Source organism: Cherax quadricarinatus, unplaced genomic scaffold, assembly GCF_038502225.1.
Source record: "Cherax quadricarinatus isolate ZL_2023a unplaced genomic scaffold, ASM3850222v1 Contig1458, whole genome shotgun sequence".
Taxonomy (NCBI): Eukaryota; Metazoa; Arthropoda; class Malacostraca; order Decapoda; family Parastacidae; genus Cherax; species Cherax quadricarinatus.
This window is the reverse complement of record NW_027196484.1, coordinates 2856-23882: the sequence shown is the minus strand read 5'-3', so window position 1 is coordinate 23882 and position 21027 is coordinate 2856. Positions and strand designations below refer to the sequence as shown.

Sequence of the window (21027 nt, the reverse complement as noted above, 5' to 3'; positions counted from 1 at the left end):
AACCAGCAATCCTACCATCATGCAAAACAGTTACAGGTTTCTGTTTCACAGTCATCTGGCAGGACGGTAGTACTTCCCTGGGTGGTTGCTGTCTACCAACCTACTACCTTTAACCTTTGGACTGTTTCAGGCCCCTCTTTGAAACTGTCATTTTATGTATCCAAATATTCGAAAAAAAAAAAATATTTTTCTTATGAAAATGTTAAGAATATTTTTCTGAGTGTTTTAAGCCTAAAAAAAAATTTTTTGCCATCAGTACTTACCGAGATATAGAGCCACAAAGTTTGCAGAAAGTGACGTGCATACGGCAACAGCGGCGACTGCCGCCCACCCGGTATTCTTTTATTTACTCTAATTCAAAGGTTTCTTGCATTTTTCAATATTTTTCTGTTCCAGGTAACTTATGTGGCCTGTGAGACCAATGTAAGGTGCATTGTTCAAATATACACTCATTGTTTACAACACAATAACAGAACAAACTTTATCACTATTAGTTTGTGTATACACTTTGTTTACACAAACAAACAATACAAAACAATGTTTATTACTATTGTTCCATAATATATATACATATGTACAGTCACTAAACACGTTCCTAGAACTGCTGCAGCTTGTGGAACTCTTTGAAACATGGGTATATGCAGAGGGGCACTTCACACTCCTCACACATAAAACGAGTGTCTCTGCGTGTTTGTGGGCGTTTTGTGGTATGCATACATACATAACACCTCTTCTGAGCATTTTTCTTGGCAGTAGTAGGAGGCAGTTGTATGGGGTAGTGATCACCAGGCCTGAAACGAGATGACGTGTGTGGGCGCTGGTCTATTGCAGGAGTTGCTCCTTGGTACTTTGCAATTATTTGTCTGATTACTGACAGGCAAAATTCACCATATTTTGGTGTTTTGTTGGTCTTCAACTTGTATATGTTATAAGCATTTAGCATAGAGATATCAACAAGATGGAAAAAAAGTTTTATATACCACTTATAACTCTTGCGTACACAGTCTGCAAACCCAATCTGCATGTCACATTTGTCCACTAAGCGCATATTGAGGTTGTAGTCCATGACAGCTGCAGGCTTTAGAATGGGTTCATTGGTCTCTCTGTTGTCCCTGCCACTGGGTACCATTTCGTTTCTGTGAACTGATGTCAACAATGTGACATCACGTTTGTCATGCCACCGAAATGCCATGATGTCATTGGCAGCAAAGGCTTGCACCTCACCTCTGCGAGTGCCAGCGTCGAACCTTGGCATATGTTTACGATTACCACGCACTGTGCCACACACGTCTGTCAAGTTCACTCGCAAGAAATCACTGAGTAAGGGGCTTGTGTACCAGTTATCAGTAAATAACATATGCCCCTTACCAAGATATGGTTCCATCATTGTTCGAACCACATCACCAGAGATACCCAATAACTTCATGGTATCTCTCAAAGTATTACTGCCAGTGTACACAATGATATCCAAAACTAGACCACTTCTGCAATCACACAGTACAAATAGCTTTATACCAAAGCGTTTCCTCTTGCTTGGTATATATTGCTTGAATGAGAGTCTTCCTTTGAATAAAATCAAGGACTCATCAATAACAAGCTTCCTGAAGGGATAAAAATACATGCAGCACTTTTGTTTCAGGTACATAAACACATTTCTGATCTTATATAACCTGTCGCTTCTGTCAGGCCTGGTTTTGTCTGAAAAGTGTAACATACGTAACAGTATCAGGAAACGATTGACACCTATAATGTCACTAAAACCTGGAGTTGAAATCAGGCGTTCTGTTGCCCAGTATGTGGTGACAGTGTGCTTATACACATGTGGCATAAGCATTATTGTGGCAAAAAACAGGTACATCTCTGCCACAGTTGTCTCCTTCCACTTGTGTAGCCGTGATTTTGGTGAGAGAATTGTATTTGCCATGGTGTAATCACAGTATGTGTTTGTTTCCCTGACAATGATGTCCATCAGGGGTTCATCGAAGAATAACTCAAAGCAGTCCAGTTCACTGGCATTGTTCCCAAGTGGACAAGATGGCTTTATTCCACTTTGTGTTTCATCAAAGTCATGGGGACTGGGAACAAACTCGTCACCGTCCTGCCAATCCCAGATGCGGTCTGCTGGTGGGGTCTGGATATTGTACCGTGGTTGTGGTTGTGCAGGTTGTGGTGAGGTTGTGGGGTGTGGGGTAGGGTGAGGCTGGTTGTTGTGCAGAGTCAGCAGCGTGGGTAGTAGCGCGGCCCGCTGATGGTGCCACATGGGCCGTGCCACCCTCACTATCACCACCACTGCCTGCTCCCTCACTCACATCATTCATACCCATCGTTACAATATCGTCATCTTCACTATCAGGTCGTGGTGTAGGGCCACGGGATGTGCTCCCAGAGTTTCTCCTTCCCCTTGGAACAACATATGAAACACTACCAGACCGCATGCTACGTCGTACATACTGCCGCTTCACTGGGGAATATTCACTCTCACTGTCACTAGAACTGCTTTCAATGACCTTGAAATCACTATCACTATCACATTCACTGCTAACATCTGGGTGTTGTACACGACCAAATAGTTTCCTCTTTCGTCCTGGTACAGGTGAACGTGAACGTGAACAAGCCGGCCCAGCACCAGAGATGGAAGGTTGTGGGTCATCTGGGTTTTCATCACTAATTACGTTATCCTGGGCACTTTTTTCATCGCTGTTAGAGCTATCACTTGGGAACAAAAGACCTCCAATCCGCCGAGGAGTGAGGAACTTCTTACCGAGAGGCATGGTGAAAATGGACTAACAAGGGAAGGAAGGCGAGGTAGGGGTCGTCCTCGAAAGGGTTGGAGAGAGGGGGTAAAGGAGGTTTTGTGAGCAAGGGGCTTGGACTTCCAGCAAGCGTGCGTGAGCGTGTTAGATAGGAGTGAATGGAGACGAATGGTACTTGGGACCTGACGATCTGTTGGAGTGTGAGCAGGGTAATATTTAGTGAAGGGATTCAGGGAAACTGGTTATTTTCATATAGTCGGACTTGAGTCCTGGAAATGGGAAGTACAATGCCTGCACTTTAAAGGAGGGGTTTGGGATATTGGCAGTTTGGAGGGATATGTTGTGTATCTTTACATGTGTATGCTTCTAAACTGTTGTATTCTGAGCACCTCTGCAAAAACAGTGATAATGTGCAAGTGTGGTGAAAGTGTTGAATGATGATGAAAGTATTTTCTTTTTGGGGTTTTTCTTTCTTTTTTGGGTCACCCTCCCTCGGTGGGAGACGGCCGACTTGTTGAAAAAAAAAAAAAATTTACTCTTTACATTTTTGACATCATTTAATTACCATTACTTGTCTAATTACCATAACCTGTTTTAATACCACATTTACTGTCTTAGAGTACTCTTAAATACCTTGTACTGCCAAATAACCTCTAGTATAACCACCAGTGCAATATTGAATCCAAATAACTGTTCTTAAAATTTAATACTTGAAATAAAATTTACTTTTTCACTTTTTTTTTCTTCTTGCTAATTAATCTTTTTTTGTAATCATTATTACTTACAAAAATTTTATTAAACACCCTATATACTACCAGTCAATTTTACTTTTGTACATTAATCATTATTTTATACTTTTCGTAACATTTTGTTGCCAAATTTTCAAGTTTGTATATTCAACTCCAACCTTTATATTATCCTTTGTACCTGTGTACCCATGTACCTGTGTACCTGTGTACCTGTCTTCCATCTTACTATCATATTATAACCAAGTCATTGCCATTGTTATTTTTTACTTATTATTCTTTTGGGACTTTAATTTGTGAATTTTATTTTGTCAATTTAAATTTAGTTATACTCTTGATCTTGTTAACAACCTATATCAGACCCTAGTGCAATTGCAAGTACTATTTTAATTTGTATTTTTATATTATAAGTTTATACCTAGTTGTACTTTAGCTCATTTTAGCTCAATACTTAGACAACACCTAAACTAACTATACCTAGTTGTACTTTAGCTCATTCTAGCTCAATACACAGACAACACTAAATTCATTATATTAGACCTTAGTGCAATTACAAGAGTGAGTCTGGTGCCACTTGTAATTTTTTTTTATAGTATTAGTTTATACCTAGTTGTTCTTTAGCTCATTCTAGCACAACACATAGACATATCAATTTCATTATGTTTATTAGTGACTATACTCTATATGACCAAAGTGCTTTAGCAGTAAACTTATCCAAACTTCCCACCACTACAGAAATCAGTATTAGAACTCACCACATAATACAGGATATAAACAACCACTATTTAAACCTAAAAGATGAATGATCACATTGACCCTGATCTAAACCTCCATAATCTAACACACAATCAAAACTTATTGGAAAGTAACTGCCTTTATTACACAGCATCACAAGCCAGCACTATCCTGAACACTGCTCAAAGTCTATCAGTTCTTAACTACAACATCAGGTCCTTAAGCAAACACTATGATGACCTGGCACTCCTTGAGTCACTAAAGACACCCTTCTCCTGCATTATTCTTACTGAGACCTGGCTTAACCCTTTGACTGTTTCCGACGTATAAATACATCTTACGAGCCAATGTTTCTGACGTATTTATACGCATAAATTCTAGCAGCTTCAAATCAAGCAGGAGAAAGCTGGTAGGCCCACATGTGAGAGAATGGGTCTCCATGGTCAGTGTGCACCATATAAAAAAAATCGGGGAGCCAGTGGTGCATTGTGGGAATGCCATTTCAGTTGTCCTTTTTCAGCATGTCTAGCGGTAAGAAATATGTGATTCCCCAGCAAATCTGGGACTCTTCTCTTCCCAAGTGATGCTCTAACACAGATGGAAGTGTCAGTGAAGATCAATTTCATGATTTGGAGGAGTTTGAGACCAAAAGCAATGGAGGGGGAGGAGGGGAGGAAGAGGAGGAGGAGGGAAGGAAGAGGAGGAGGAGGAGGAGGAGGAGGAGGAGGAGGAGGAGGAGGAGGAGGAGGAGGAGGAGGAGGAGAAGAGGAGGAGGAGGAAGAAGAAGATGTAATAATATTGTTCCCTTGAAGCAAGAAAAAAAAAAGTCCACCCCATGACAGTGACAAGATAAGGGGAGATAACATCTGATAAGAGCTGACTTCGATGAGCGTAAAGGAGGGTAATATTACATGACCATCGCCCTCCCTTTGTTTTTGCTGGTACACAAACATTTCTGTCTGTCTATTTGTCTGTCTGTCAAGCTCCCTGTCTGTCCATCTAGCTCTCTGTCTCAGAGAGAGCCACAAGACTGTGTCATCACGTTTACTCACATTATACAGGAAGGCCCCGCTTTACGGCGTTTCACTTTACGGCGTTCCGCTAATACGGACATTTCAAATTATGACCAAAACTCGCTATACGGCTCCCCCCACCTGACTTTCTAATACGGTCACCGTGCCCCACCCTGTTTGTTTACATTCTCCATGAGCTCAGTAAGCACTAAGTCTCTCCATTTTGTCTGGAAACTCCAAAATTTCAAATGTTTTTAAAAGTTATTTCATATTTTATATATACTCTGATAATTATACTTATGTATACCTGTACCTAAATAAACTTACACACTGTGCTGGCATGCAGGTACACATTAAAATTGGTAAGTGTCTTATGTCCCCAGACGTCATATTAGTAATGATAATAATAATCATCGAGTCATTTAAATGTCGTATATTACGTTAATATACACATTTTCATTAATCCATCCATGATATTTTTTTCAAAATTATATAATAAACACGATGCATAACATATAAATAAGATAAATACACCCCACAGTAGAATAAATAAACATAAATGTGAGATGTGGTAGCAGACGACTTGCACAAGTGACGCCATATTAGAAATGATAATAATAACAATACTCACCGAGTCTCATTAATTAACCCTTTGACTGTTTACGACGTATAAATACGTCTTACGAGCCAATGTTTCTGACGTATTTATACGCACAAATTCTAGCGGCTTCAAATCAAGCGGGAAAGGCCTGGTAGGCCTACATGAGAGAGAATGGGTCTCAGTGGTCGGTGTGCACCCTGTGAAAAAAATCTGGGACCCAGCGGTGCATTGTGGGAACGCCATCTTGTTAGTCCATTTTCACCATGCCTCTCGGTAAGAAGTTCCTCACTCCTCGGCGGATTGGAGGTCTTTTGTTCCCAAGTGATAGCTCTAACAGCGATGAAAATGTCAGTGACAGTGAATTCCAGGGTTTTGAAGTGAGTGTTACCGGAAAAAGTGCCCAGGATAACGTAATTAGTGATGAAAACCCAGATGACCCACAACCTTCCACCTCTGGTGCTGGGCCGGCTTGTTCACGTTCACGTTCGCCTGTACCAGGACGAAAGAGGAAACTATTTGGTCGTGTACAACACCCAGATGATAGCAGTGAATGTGAGTGATAGTGATTTCAAGGTCATTGAAAGCAGTTCTAGTGACAGTGAGGGTGAATATTCCCCAGTGAAGCGGCAGTATGTACGACGTAGCATGCGGTCTGGTAGTGTTTCATATGTTGTTCCAAGGGGAAGGAGAAACTCTGGGAGCACATCCCGTGGCCCTACACCACGACCTGATAGTGAAGATGACGATATTGTAACGATGGGTATGAATGATGTGAGTGAGGGAGCAGGCAGTGGTGGTGATAGTGAGGGTGGCACGGCCCATGTGGCACCATCAGCGGGCCACGCTACTACCCACGCTGCTGACTCTGCACAACAACCAGCCTCACCCGACCCCACACTGCCCACAGCCTGCACCACCACAACCTGCACAACCACAACCTGCACAACCACAACCACGGTACAATATCCAGACCCCACCAGCAGACCGCATCTGGGATTGGCAGGACGGTGACGAGTTTGTTCCCAGTCCCCATGACTTTGATGAAACACAAAGTGGAATAAAGCCATCATGTCCACTTGGGAACAATGCCAGTGAACTGGACTGCTTTGAGTTATTCTTCGATGAACCCCTGATGGACATCATTGTCAGGGAAACAAACACATACTGTGATTACACCATGGCAAATACAATTCTCTCACCAAAATCACGGCTACACAAGTGGAAGGAGACAACTGTGGCAGAGATGTACCTGTTTTTTGCCACAATAATGCTTATGCCACATGTGTATAAGCACACTGTCACCACATACTGGGCAACAGAACGCCTGATTTCAACTCCAGGTTTTAGTGACATTATAGGTGTCAATCGTTTCCTGATACTGTTACGTATGTTACACTTTTCAGACAAAACCAGGCCTGACAGAAGCGACAGGTTATATAAGATAAGAAATGTGTTTATGTACCTGAAACAAAAGTGCTGCATGTATTTTTATCCCTTCAGGAAGCTTGTTATTGATGAGTCCTTGATTTTATTCAAAGGAAGACTCTCATTCAAGCAATATATACCAAGCAAGAGGAAACGCTTTGGTATAAAGCTATTTGTACTGTGTGATTGCAGAAGTGGTCTAGTTTTGGATATCATTGTGTACACTGGCAGTAATACTTTGAGAGATACCATGAAGTTATTGGGTATCTCTGGTGATGTGGTTCGAACAATGATGGAACCATATCTTGGTAAGGGGCATATGTTATTTACTGATAACTGGTACACAAGCCCCTTACTCAGTGATTTCTTGCGAGTGAACTTGACAGACGTGTGTGGCACAGTGCGTCGTAATCGTAAACATATGCCAAGGTTCGACGCTGGCACTCGCAGAGGTGAGGTGCAAGCCTTTGCTGCCAATGACATCATGGCATTTCGGTGGCATGACAAACGTGATGTCACATTATTGACATCAGTTCACCGAAACGAAATGGTACACAGTGGCAGGCACAACAGAGAGACCAATGAACCCATTCTAAAGCCTGCAGCTGTCATGGACTACAACCTCAATATGCGCTTAGTGGACAAATGTGACATGCAGATTGGGTTTGCAGACTGTGTACGCAAGAGTTATAAGTGGTATATAAAACTTTTTTTCCATCTTGTTGATATCTCTATGCTGAATGCTTATAACATATACAAGTTGAAGACCAACAAAACACCAAAATATGGTGAATTTTGCTTGTCAGTAATCAGACAAATAATTGCAAAGTACCAAGGAGCAACACCTGCAATAGACCAGCGCCCACGAAATTACCAACACACGTCATCTCGTTTCAGGCCTGGTGATCACTACCCCATGCAACTGCCTCCTACTACTGCCAAGAAAAATGCTCAGAAGAGGTGTTATGTATGTATGCATACCACAAAACGCCCACAAACACGCAGAGACACTCGTTTTATGTGTGAGGAGTGTCAAGTGCCCCTCTGCATATACCCATGTTTCAAAGAGTTCCACAAGCTGCAGCAGTTCTAGGAACGTGTTTAGTGACTGTACATATGTATATATATTATGGAACAATAGTAATAAACATTGTTTTGTATTGTTTGTTTGTGTAAACAAAGTGTATACACAAACTAATAGTGATAAAGTTTGTTCTGTTATTGTGTTGTAAACAATGAGTGTATATTTGAACAATGCACCTTACATTGGTCTCACAGGCCACATAAGTTACCTGGAACAGAAAAATATTGAAAAATGCAAGAAACCTTTGAATTAGAGTAAATAAAAGAATACCGGGTGGGCGGCAGTCGCCGCTGTTGCCGTACGCACGTCACTTTCTGCAAACTTTGCGGCTCTATATCTCGGTAAGTACTGATGGCAAAAATTTTTTTTTAGGCTTAAAACACTCACAAAAATATTCCTAACATTTTCATAAGAAAAATAAATTTTTTTTTCGAATATTTGGCGACATAGAATGACAGTTTCAGAGAGGGCCCTGAAACAGTCAAAGGGTTAACGAGATAAATGAATGTTCATAATTTGACTAACCTTGAGGAGAATGTGTCACAGGAAAATATGAATGTGGTGAACTCATACTAGGATCCATCCCAATATGTATCTATTTGCAATTTTAGTGTGTATCTGTTTGCAATTTCTGCACTAGCAATGCCCTCCAAGAGATCTGAAATGAGTATATATGTACAGTATATAATAAGCAGACTACTTTTGTGCAGGTACCATATACAAAAGACATCAAATTATGTGATCAATCTAGCAAGGCAAAAGATGATATAAGCCTTGGTAACTGATACCAGGAAAGTGGTTTGAAAACAGACACTTGAGCAAACACAAGTGCTTCATGGGAAGCAAGCCACCATGAATGATCAACTACAGATAAAATAAAATCATTATAAATTCAACATACTGTATGCAGTATAGGATAAAAGCATGTCTTTCCCTGCAGGAAAAGATTGCTCCAATTTCCTGGACTGAGAGCCCTTCAATATCAAGGGGATGTAAGAGAGTAAAGAAAGGAACTACAGTGGAACCTCGGTTTTTGTATGCCCTGGTTTTCATAAGATTCATTTTTCGACAACTTTTTCGTCAAAATTTTGTCCCAGTTTTCGTACATCTCAGTTTTCGTAGAGCTGACAATGGGGAAGCCCATTTGGATGTGAGTGGCCAGGATGTTTGGTGGACAGCCACAGGGAAGAGCTAACCACTGAAGAGCTGAAATACCTTCAACTGTGCAGCTGTTGCTTCAAAGGAGGAGGAAGAGAGAGGCGAGAATGTGCCTTCTTCAGTGATTAAGAATTAACAAGGTTCTGACCAGAGCTTTGGTAAGACGTGGGTAAGGATGGAATGTTGGAAAGGTTTGGGAGGGTGGTGGGGTAGGTAGGGTTTTAAAGGTAAGTGGCCTATCTACTTTGGTGCAATTTAAATATGCGTGTGTGTATAATTTGTAGAAAAGTTGACTTCATGAGATAGGTATACCTCCTGTCCATCAATTGCACACTGCTATATTGTCTGTATACCAGTGTGCCACTGAATTGGAAGGATGCATACTGTTTGCAATTGCCTGTTTTTTCGCAAGAGGTTGGTCGTAAGGCCGCAGCTGCAGGTGGTAGCTGCAGGTCATTTGATGGAGGTTGGTTGCTCCTGAAGTTGGCTGGCCAAGCAGTTTCTGAGGTGGTGTCCTGCTAGAGTATAATTGTAGGTGTTACAAGGTTAGTTGTGAGGTGTTGATTGATAGAAGTGGGTCACCCAGAATTGGGGAGCGTTAGTCCATGTTACTGGACGCAGAATGGTTCTGGTGGTATCCATTCTTCTTCTTCGGGGAGGTCACTTAAGATTTTTGGTCGAAGGAAGTTCTCCTTGTGGATGAAGCGTCGAACTCTTTGTTGGATGGCCATTCTTTGGTATCTGTGGCAGGGGATGCTAATGGTGTAGTTGATTGTGTTCGATGGTTGGGGAGGGTTCTCTCTGTCAGGTATAGAGTGTTCCTGCATGTCATATAGTTGTCTCTTCATTAGATTGAAGTGATTCTCTGATGTATGTGCAGGTCTTCGGTCCTGATTCTGTCTCTGAATCTGGTGCCAGTGATAAAGCAGAGGGCTCTGTTTTGGACTCTTTGGAGTTTTAGCATGTTGGTTTTGTTTGTGATGACCAGAGCTTTGGTGGAAGATGGGTAAGGAAGAAGGATGGGTAAGGATGGAAATATTGGAAAAGGGTTTGGGAGGGGGGGGGGGTAGAGGTAGGATATAAAAGGTAAGTGGCCCAACCACTTTGGTGCAATTTAAAAAGTGTATGTGAATTGATAAGATATTCTTTAAGGGGTATAATACTAACCCATCAGAGTCACATAGATATAATAGGTATATAAGTACATGACTCTGAATTGGTAGTAGTTATACAAGTTGCAATTGCTTTTTTTTTTTTTTTTTTTTTTGTTTTTTTTTCTTTCTTTTTTTTGTTTTTTTTTTCTTTATTTTTTCGCGATTGCACAACGGATATTTATACGACAAGAAAGGCAATAATTTTCTGGCCAGTTTATAAGTTCGTGACAATAGCTTCTTAATGGTGGTGTCCAACAATAGTCAATAGCATAATTTTACATTAGAAAGTTATTTAAGATGTCTCCCTAATTGGGGGCGATGATTTTCTCAGTATACATAGAAGGGTTCTGGTGGTATCCAATCTTCTTCATCAGGTAAGTTGCTCAAAATCATGGGTCGAGGGTAATCATCTTTATGAATAAAACGACGAACCCTCTGTGGGAGAGTCATTCTTTGAGTCCTGTGAGGCGGAGTATTGATGGTGTAATCGGTGGTATTTATCGCTTGTATAGGATGTTCTCTATCTGGCATGTATAGTTCTTGCATTGTATAAAGTTGTTTCTTTTTTAGGGTGTCAAGGCGTACATTTATGGCAGTAATATCTTGTTGTGTGTGTAAATCTGCCATTTTAACTCTGTCTCTCCTCCTGGTATCGGTAATAAAGCGAAGAGCTCTATTCTGGACCCTTTGTAACCGTAGCATGTTGGTCTTTGTTGTTAATGACATTGGGACACAAGGGTATTCGAGTATAGGTCTTATTATCATTTTATACAGATGTTTTTTGACATGTTGAGGGGCTTGATTGAATCGAAAGAGTCTGCTAAGACCGACTTTGGCTGTGTTGATCTTTTTAGTTACATGAGATGTTGAGTGGAGCAGCCTGTCTATTTCATATCCCAAGATCTTGTTAGGGTTTCTAATGGCTACAGGTGTACCTCTGATGGAGATACCCCCTTTATCTTCGATGGTTGATGCAAAACATCCTATCGTGCTAACAAGGACCTTGTCAGGATTAGTCGTAATTCTCCATTTCTTCTCCCAATTAGATGTTCGACGAAGTTCAATATTCATTTTTTCTATGACTCTCTCATACTTGTATTTTCCTGTTACTGGAGTTGATGAGACGACATGAATAACATCATCTGCAAACTGTGTCACAATTGTGTCATTAAACTCTGGTTGAGGAAGGTCATTCACATAAATGTTAAACAGAAGTGGACTGAGACAAGAACCTTGTGGGACACCAGCCGTCGGTATAAAAGGTTCTGTCGACTTGCCATGAAAGGTGGGAATGATTTTTCTTTGAGTTAAGAAATTATAAATTACTCTGAGAAAAGTCCAGTTATGGTCTGGTAGGTCAATGAGTTTGTATATAAGGCCATCATGCCATAAGCTATCAAAAGCTTTATGAACATCTCTGGTGGCAATTAAGGCAAGATTGCCCTGCTGTTTTAGACTTGCTACAGTGTCAAAAATAACATTTATTGCATGATTGGTACCTCTATGTGTTCTAAAGCCAAATTGTTTTTCAGTAAACAAGTGATTAAACTCCATATAGTAATTCAATCTGTTGGAAATGACTTTCTCAAGAACTTTTCCAGTGACTTCAAGTAAAGATATAGGTCTATAGTTCCCAGGTTGGTGGATGTCTTTATTGGGCTTAGCAAGAAAGATCATCCTAGCAGTCTTAAAAACAACTGGAAAATGTCCTGAGGCCAAGATGGCATTAAAGATATTTACCAAGGACTGTTTGCAATTTCTAGGTAGGTACTTTATTTGTTTCATTGTTATTCCAGAGAGGCCAGGGGCTCTATTTCTCATTCTTCCAATAACCTGACTTATCTCTAGTAATGTAATAGGTCTAGTAAGCGGGTGGGTATCTTCAAGAGTTGAAGTATCGATGGTAGGTAGTGGTTGTAGATCATCCAAGTTCTCATCTCTCCATTCATTTACTAACTGATAATGATTATTATTAAATTGACGACTGTTATTGTGAGAGAGAATTTTCTCCCATACATCACCCATCAAATTAGCCTGGTCCTGTGGATCGTCAAGTTTAATTTCAACATCTTCATCATCCTCATCAGTGAAGGTATGAACTAGGTAGTTAGGAGCCTTGTGCTTTGCCCCCTAAAAGTTGTCGGATCTTACTCCAAAATTTTGCTGGTTCACGTTTATATTGATTCGCTTGAAGAACTAGAAATTTCCATATGTCTCGTTTGTGTTGACTAATCATGTTAATTAATTCGTGCCTTAATCGGTGCAGTGTAGCTGCTGGTGGTTGTCGCGTTTGAAGATGCCTTCGACATTCTGCTTGATAATTTCTTAAAGTGTCTCTAATTTCTCTAGTAGGTTTATATTGTTGGTATATCTTTGTGGAAGCTAATTGGCAAGTTGCATTGGTAGCTTCAATTATTCGATTGTGCAGGGACCTGATTGCATCATCAATTGCACTGGAAGGTAGATTTTCCAAAGACACAATTTCATCCTCACCCAGATATGCCCTGAAGGGGTCAAATCCTAGGGTGTTAAGATTGGGTTTAGGAGTTACAGGTATTCTAAATGGAGAAGTTTGTAGTTGTATTATAACAGGGATATGGTCAGATCCTACATTTCCACCAGGAGATATACGACAGTGAAAGATGTCACAGTCTCTGTTTGTCAGTACTATATCTGGTGTTCCTGGATGAGGTCCAATGTACGATTTGAAGAATGGGCCTTGAAATGACAAGTTTCTAGCTGTCATGATATTAAAGAGTTGTTTTCCTTTTAAGTCACCCAGTGGAATACCAGCTCCACAGTTGAAGAGGGCAGGGTGATGAGCATTAAAATCTCCAGCTAGAATTGTTGGAATATTTCTGCTTAATATCCTATGTAGAGGAATTGACTCTATATATGGCTGTCTCGGGGGAAAATATCCAGTTCCTATCACTAGTTGTCCATGCGACGTTGTTAGTTCTATTGCAAGAATGTTATCTTCATCCACATGAATATTTTTAAATGTATATCCTAATTTAACCAAGATGGCTACACCACTAAAGGGTCCTCTCGATTTCTCCACAGTACAGTATCCACGTAATTTAATATGTTGATCAACTCTTGCAGCTGTCTCGTTCAAAAGTATAACATCGGGATTGTAGTTATGTAGTTCAACCTCAAGAAGGTAACGGTTATTAAAGAAATGTTGAACATTAAGTTGGAAAATTGTAATCCCCATTATTTCTTTTTCTTCGCTCGTACACTGCGTTCTGAACGCCTGCAAGTAATGTCATGTGTTGTATCTACACTATCCCTGCTGGACTCGTCAAGGGGAGGAGGGAACTTTTGCGTGGATGCTTGTGTATTAAAAATGCCATCATCTTCACTAGAGGCAGTAATATTAACAGACTCATTAGAATCGTTAGAGTCGTTAGAGTCATCATCATAAAACTGAGGTATGCTATTCTCAGTTTCAGGAAGCAGAGGCTCGTGAGAGTTAATGGGAGACTGTGTAGGCTCCAAGGGAATATTAGATAGGCAAGGTGAGTTACCTTGGGAAAGTTCCTGTTCAACAGGATCAGCTACAATAGCGGGAGAGTAGGCACCACTTTCTGGGGCATTGTTATGTTCAGGTGTTGACTTATCGGGTTGAGAGGAGTTGACAACCTGGGTTTGCGAGGAGGGCGATCCCTGGGCCAGGGATGACTTAGGCTTATTTTTAGATGTAGAGTATGGTACATACTTCTTGTTATGAGAAGGCTGGGTCATAATAGCCTTCACATTTTCAGGGATAGTGATGGGAGTGATCCCATTAGCCATTAACAGATCATTTAAAACCTGAGAGCAGAGTTGAATGTCACCACCTGCTGTGTCTTTGGCCACCAAGTACATTAGTTGTGCTCTCGTTATATCCCCGTCTGTGGATACCTGAGACATATGAGATGCGACTGAACCTTGTTGTTGTGTCTGTTGTAAGTGAGGGTTAGATTGGGGCACTCCAAGAGGGGCAGAATTCCAAACATTGGAACCATTGGTAGAGACCTGAGGAGTCCCACTTGATCCAGGCAGAGCTGGGAAGGAAGTTTGGGACATGGTTGGCGGTGCCTGGGGAGTGGTCTTCTTAGAAGTGGATAGTTTCTTGGCGTCAAGAATTTTCTGCATTTCCTTTTTTCTTTCAGGACAAATAGCAGAAACAGCATGATGTTTTCCATTACAGAGGACACATTTAGGTGTATTTTTATTGGTACAATCACGATACGAATGTTGGCCAGAGCAAATGCTACAAATTTGCCCTTGTGTACTGCATTTGTTGTTGTTATGACCAAAGGCATAACACTTGAAACATTGTGTCACACTGACAAAGCGTTCCAGAGAAATTTGGTCAGATGTACATCTGGTGCTGAAACATTTGAAGCCATTTTGACACACAAGTTTGGCCTCCTCAGGTGTCTCGAGTATTAATTTTAAAGTTACCTTATTGTTGTTGTGATTCGAGAATTTGTGTGCTTCTACAGCCCTAAGGTCAGAATTCTCGGCATTAATGTTATCAACAATTTCATTAACAGTGCTGTGTTTCATAAAACTGTTGATTCTGGCCACAAACACAGTCCTCTGAGCTTGATAGCTGTCAGGTGCAACTGGGGTAACACCAGAAGTCTTCAGTTTATCCAAGACATCATGCTTTAGTAGTTGAAGTAACTCTTCTTCCGAAGAGAGGAGAAGTACTGCTCCAGCGTGGGTTTGAAAAACATCCACTGGAGCAACAGTTGAGTTGGAGCAAATACATTTGAGAATGTCTTTCATGGACATTTGATTTCCATCAATGCGTAATCTTACACGAATCCTCGCCATGATGCCTGGGAAGGTGCATCTGGCAGAGGAGTTGCTTAACAAAAAGGTATCTTTCCTTAATGTTAGCCTAACATCCTATTTCAGCTGACTTATGAAGGTCAGCCCCTAAGATAGCCTACCCTCGAGTAGTGAGGGGAAAGGGCCCAAGGCAAAGATCGGCTGGATTTTAAAAAACCACACGGGCTACCAGATGGTCAAAATGCCTTGTGTTAACTCGCCAAAGCGAAGTTGCCGAAAAAGAAGAAGATAGGACAGTCAGAAGGATAGCAATGTATGTAGTGTGTTAAGTGTGTGGGCCAGTGTTGATGTATGGGTGAGGGGAGGATGGGGAAGGATGGGGGGATGGGGATGAGAGGGGTGAACAAGCAAGCAAGTCACCGCCTTACCCTCTTGATGGGATGGGGCTCGAAGTGACTGCAAACAAGTCTCCTCTCAGCTCTGGTGAGGAACTACTCAGGATAACCCAAGTAAATTCTCGAGCAACAGTGTTCAGAGTTGCTCAGCTGAAGAGCAGGAACGACGACGTCTTCTCTCCACGGTGGCTGGGCTGCAACTCCTTCTTGTGTACGTCCCTGGTGACAATCAAGACCAGGTTCCCTTGCTTCTTCAGGCTGGCCACGGCATCGAAGATGATATTTATAGCATGCTGTGTACTGCAGCGGGACCTGAAGCCGAACTGCCTTTTAGAGAATAGGTGGTTGAACTCCATGTAGTAATTCAGCCTGTTAGAGATTATTCTTTCGAAGACTGCCTGTGACTTCAAGTAAGGAGATAGGCCTGTAGTTCTCGGGGTTGAGGTTGTCCTTGTTGGGTTTGGCAATGAAGATCATCAGTGATTAAGTACATGTGTGAAAAGTGGAATGAGTTGCAAAGTTTTGTGGAGAAATATCACCCTAACAAAGCTGTTGCAAGCTGTGTCTGCAACATGTTCAATGACAATGCCTTGTCCCATTTTAGACAAATCTTAAAGAGAGGCCAGAAACAGACCTCTCTGGACAGATCTTTTGTGCGACAGGGGTCCAGTGACTCTCAAGCTGGTCCTAGTGCAAGTAAATGACAAAAAAGGGAACCCTGGATAGGGTCTTGATACCTGAAGTCTTTATGGAAGGGGATTCCCTCTCCCCTCCTTGCCGTCTTCCATACATCAACAAGAGTCTTCAATAAAGGTAAAAGTGATGTTAAATGTTTATTTATCCATTTCATTAGTCATTTATATTTATTTCTCATTGTTTTCTGTATGTAAAACTATAAAGCAGGAGACCAAACAGAGTTGAATAACTATAGGCCAATATCCAATTTACACCCTCTCTCAAAAATCTTCGAAAAATTAATTCATAAACGAATCTACTCCTACCTCATCTCCCAAAACATTCTCAACCCTTGCCAATTTGGATTCAGGCCTAATAAAAATACTAATGATGCTATTATACACATGCTAGAACATATATACACTGCAATAGAGAAAAAAGAAGTCCCACTGGGGATCTTCATTAACTTACGTAAAGCTTTTGATACAGTTGACCATGACTTGCTCCACGTAAAATTGTCACACTATGGTATAAGAGGGCACTCCCTCAACTACCTCAAGTCTTACCTCAGCAACAGAAGCCAATATGTGTACGCAAATGGGGCAAGCTCTTCCGCACTACCAATTACAGTTGGTGTCCCACAGGGAAGTGTCCTTGGCCCTCTTCTCTTTCTCCTATACATAAATGACCTACCAAACGCTTCGCAATTACTCAAACCCACACTTTTTGCAGATGACACTACATACGTCTTCTCTCACCCGAGCCCAGTCACGCTAGCCAATACTGTAAACACCGAATTACAGAAAATATCTACCTGGATGAGGACTAACAAACTTACACTAAACATTGACAAAACCTACTTCATTCAGTTTGGTAACAGAGCTACAGATGTACCTCTTAACATAACGATAAACGGATCACCTATCACAAAACTAACAGAGGGAAAATTCTTAGGAATCCACCTCGATAATAGACTCAAATTTCATACACATATACAACAAATTTCTAAGAAAATTTCCAAGACTGTAGGCATACTATCGAAGATACGGTACTATGTTCCACAGTCAGCCCTCCTGGCCCTATATCACTCTCTTATTTACCCCTATCTCACCTATGGAATTTGTGCATGTGGCTCATCAACAATTAACCATCTCAGACCACTAATTACCCAACAAAAGGTTGCAGTTAGAATGATAACAAATTCTCACTACAGGCAACACACTCCACCAATATTCAAAACACTCAACCTACTCACCATACAAAACATCCATACTTATTATTGCACCTATTACATACATAGAACACTTAACTCTGATATTAACCCTCCCCTCAAACATCTCCTTGCCAACCTCAACAGAACACATGACCATAACACAAGGCACAGATCACTCTTTGATGTTCCTCGTGTCCATCTCACGCTATGCAAAAACTCAATGCACATAAAAGGCCCTAAAATCTGGAATTCATTACCAGTAAATATAAAAGAAACACTACCTGTTTATAAATTCAAGTCTCTTCTCAAAGTTCACTTACTCACTCAAAACCAAATAAATACTGAATAACTGAACCTTATAAATTGTATATCCAAAATGTTACTCACAATTATATCACATAAATGTTAAACCTAAGACCCAATCTAACTTTGTTATTTTTTTAAATACACTACCTAACAGAATACTCCATTCTACTGAATGAACAGCAATGCATGCAACCATATGACCTGTCTTTGCAATACTCATTTGTGCTTTATAGTTATCTGTTTACAATAATGTCTTATCACTGATTTCATCATTGCTTAGTTAATCTTAAGTTAATTTTAAGCCAGCCCATAATGCTATGCATATAAGTGGCTTTGGCATGCTGCTCTTACCTGTATTTTTTTGTACCTCTGTATGTATGCTAAAATTTCTAAATAAATAAATAAATAAATAGTTATTCTCTATAAAATGTATTTTTTGTTAAAATTTTTGGGTGTCTGGAATGGATTAATTGGATTTATATTATTTCTTATGGGAAATATTGATGCAGTTTTTGTACAATTCAGTTTTCGTCAGACTTTCTGGAATGAATTAATCACAAAAACTGAGGTTCCACTGTAGCTCTTAAAGAATGTAATAGAGGTAATAATGAAGAAACCCTGAAGTAATCTGTATTCTGAACAATCTTTATTATACATACGCAATAGTAACTTATATTACTTTTTGATAAATTGCATTAATATTCTACTTAATGCAGGATATTAATACAATTTATCAAAAGAATTTACAGTGAATCCTCAATTTAATAGACTAATAAAGGAAAGGCGGTGGCTAATAATGGTGTGGTGGATAGACAAGATTGTTTTGCTGTGATCATACCAATAATGGACAAATTTCTAACCAATGGACTTTTTCTATTTTTATGAATCAGATGACCCAGATGTCCTATATTACCAAAGTCTATTAAATCAAGGTCCCTTAAATTGAGGGTTTACTGTAAATATATTCTTACCACTGTATACCATAGTACATATTGTATATGCAATTCATATTAATTTTGTCTCATCATTCACATTGCATAATGGAATAAAAATACAAACCTAACAAATAATGAAGACTTAATCAAGAATATCCCAATAATCATGATTGATTTCTACTGTAACTTACTGCTAGGATTTAAATAATATGTTACAAGGCCACAAACGAAATAAGTTACTTTGTCTGACCTTTCTGGGGTTATAGTAGGTAAGTTACAAGTTACCAGATATGATAAATGTACTTATGTGTAACTGTACCTAGATAAACTTACTAACGTCTCCACCCCTCCCTCAGAGTGCATGCACTGCTCTTCCCACCTCTAGGACTCAAGTCCAGCTAACCAGTTAAACTCTCTTCGTCCCCTCAAGGAAGGTTCCTTGATGTTGGTGAGGGGCTCTTGATTTAGGGAATTGGATCTGTGCTCCAGTTCCCCGAATTAAGCCTGAATGCCTTCCACATATCCCCCCCCCCCAGGCGCTGTATAATCCTCCGGGTTTAGCGCTTCCCCCTTGATTATAATAATAATCTTCATAAAACTTACCTTGCTCACACTACAACAGCACATCCATTATGAACTACTTGTCTGTTTCCATGCACTCCTATCTAACACACTCACACAAGACTGCTGGATCTATCATGAAATGAATAATTATTAGTTTATTCATAACCAAGTGCTAAACTCGTAAGGGTCATACAGTGCGATGAACTGAATAAAGGAATTGATAAAACCCGTTTGATGGAATGTCTTCAAGCCTATTAGATACTCAAGCCTGTTAGATGTTCAAGCTTGTTAGAAACTTAAGCCTGTTAGAAGATCAAGCCTGTTAGAAGCCCAAGCCTGTTAGAAGCTCAAACCTGTTAGATGCTCAAGCCTGTTAGATGCTTAAGCCTGTTAGATGCTTAAGCCTGTTAGAAGCTCAAGCCTGTTAGATGCTCATGCCTGTTAATGTTCAAGCCTGTTAAATGCTCAAGCCTGTTAATGTTCAAGCCTGTTAGATGCTCAAGCCTGTTAGAAGCTAAAGCCTGTTAGATGCTCAAGCATATTAGAAGCTCAAGCCTGTTAGATGCTCAAGCCTGTTAGATGCTCAAGCCTGTTAGATGCTCAAGCCTGTTAGATGCTCAAGCCTGTTAGATACTCAAGCCTGTTAGATACTCAAGCCTGCTAGATGCTCAAGCCTGCTAGATGCTCAAGCCTGTTAGATGCTCAATCCTATTAGATGCTCAAGCCTGCTAGATGCTCAAGCCTGTTAGATGCTCAAGCCTGTTAGATGCTCAAGCCTGCTAGATGCTCAAGCCTGTTAGATGCTCAAGCCTGTTAGATGCTCAAGCCTGCTAGATGCTCAAGCCTGTTAGAAGCTTAAGCCTGTTAGAAGCTCAAGCCTGTTAGATGCTCAAGCCTGTTAGAAGCTTAAGCCTGTTAGAAGCTCAAGCCTGTTAGAAGCTCAAGCCTGTTAGAAGCTCAAGCCTGTTAGAAGCTAAAGCCTGTTAGACGCTCAAGCATATTAGAAGCTCAAGCCTGTTAGATGTTCAAGCCTGTTAAATGCTCAAGCCTGTTAGAAGCTAAAGCCTGTTAGACGCTCAAGCATATTAGAAGCTCAAGCCTGTTAGATGCTCAAGCCTGTTAGATGCTCAAGCCTGTTAGATTCTCAAGCCTGTTAGATGCTCAAGCCTGCTAGAAGTTCAAGCCTGTTAGATGCTCAAGCCTGTTAGATGCTCAAGCCTGTTAGATGCTCAAGCCTGTTAGATGCTCAAGCCTGCTAGATGCTCAAGCCTGTTAGATGCTCAAGCCTGTTAGATGCTCAAGCCTGCTAGATGCTCAAGCCTGTTAGATGCTCAAGCCTGTTAGTATGTCTAATTTTATTGTAAATGATTTTCACACAGTTGAGTTACTTAACTGTTTTAACTTTCAGGGTTTAATTAATATTACAAATGTCAGCCTGAGCTGGGAGACTTCAGTAGTGTCAGCCTGAGCTGGGAGACTTCA

The 21027-nt window shown here is 40.6% G+C and overlaps 1 protein-coding gene across 2 annotated transcripts in view; it reads right to left on the bottom strand.

Annotated features, from left to right (window-relative positions):
- LOC138851662 (vacuolar protein sorting-associated protein 37A-like) overlaps positions 1-9015 on the bottom strand; it is a 63206-nt gene extending 54191 nt beyond the window's left edge. For both annotated transcript variants that reach the window (XM_070081015.1, XM_070081014.1), the window contains exon 1: positions 8883-9015. In XM_070081015.1, the coding sequence (XP_069937116.1) occupies positions 8883-8940 (58 nt within the window). In that variant the 5' untranslated portion in view covers positions 8941-9015. The remainder of the gene's footprint in view (positions 1-8882) is intronic.
- Between the last annotated feature and the right edge of the window lie 12012 nt (positions 9016-21027).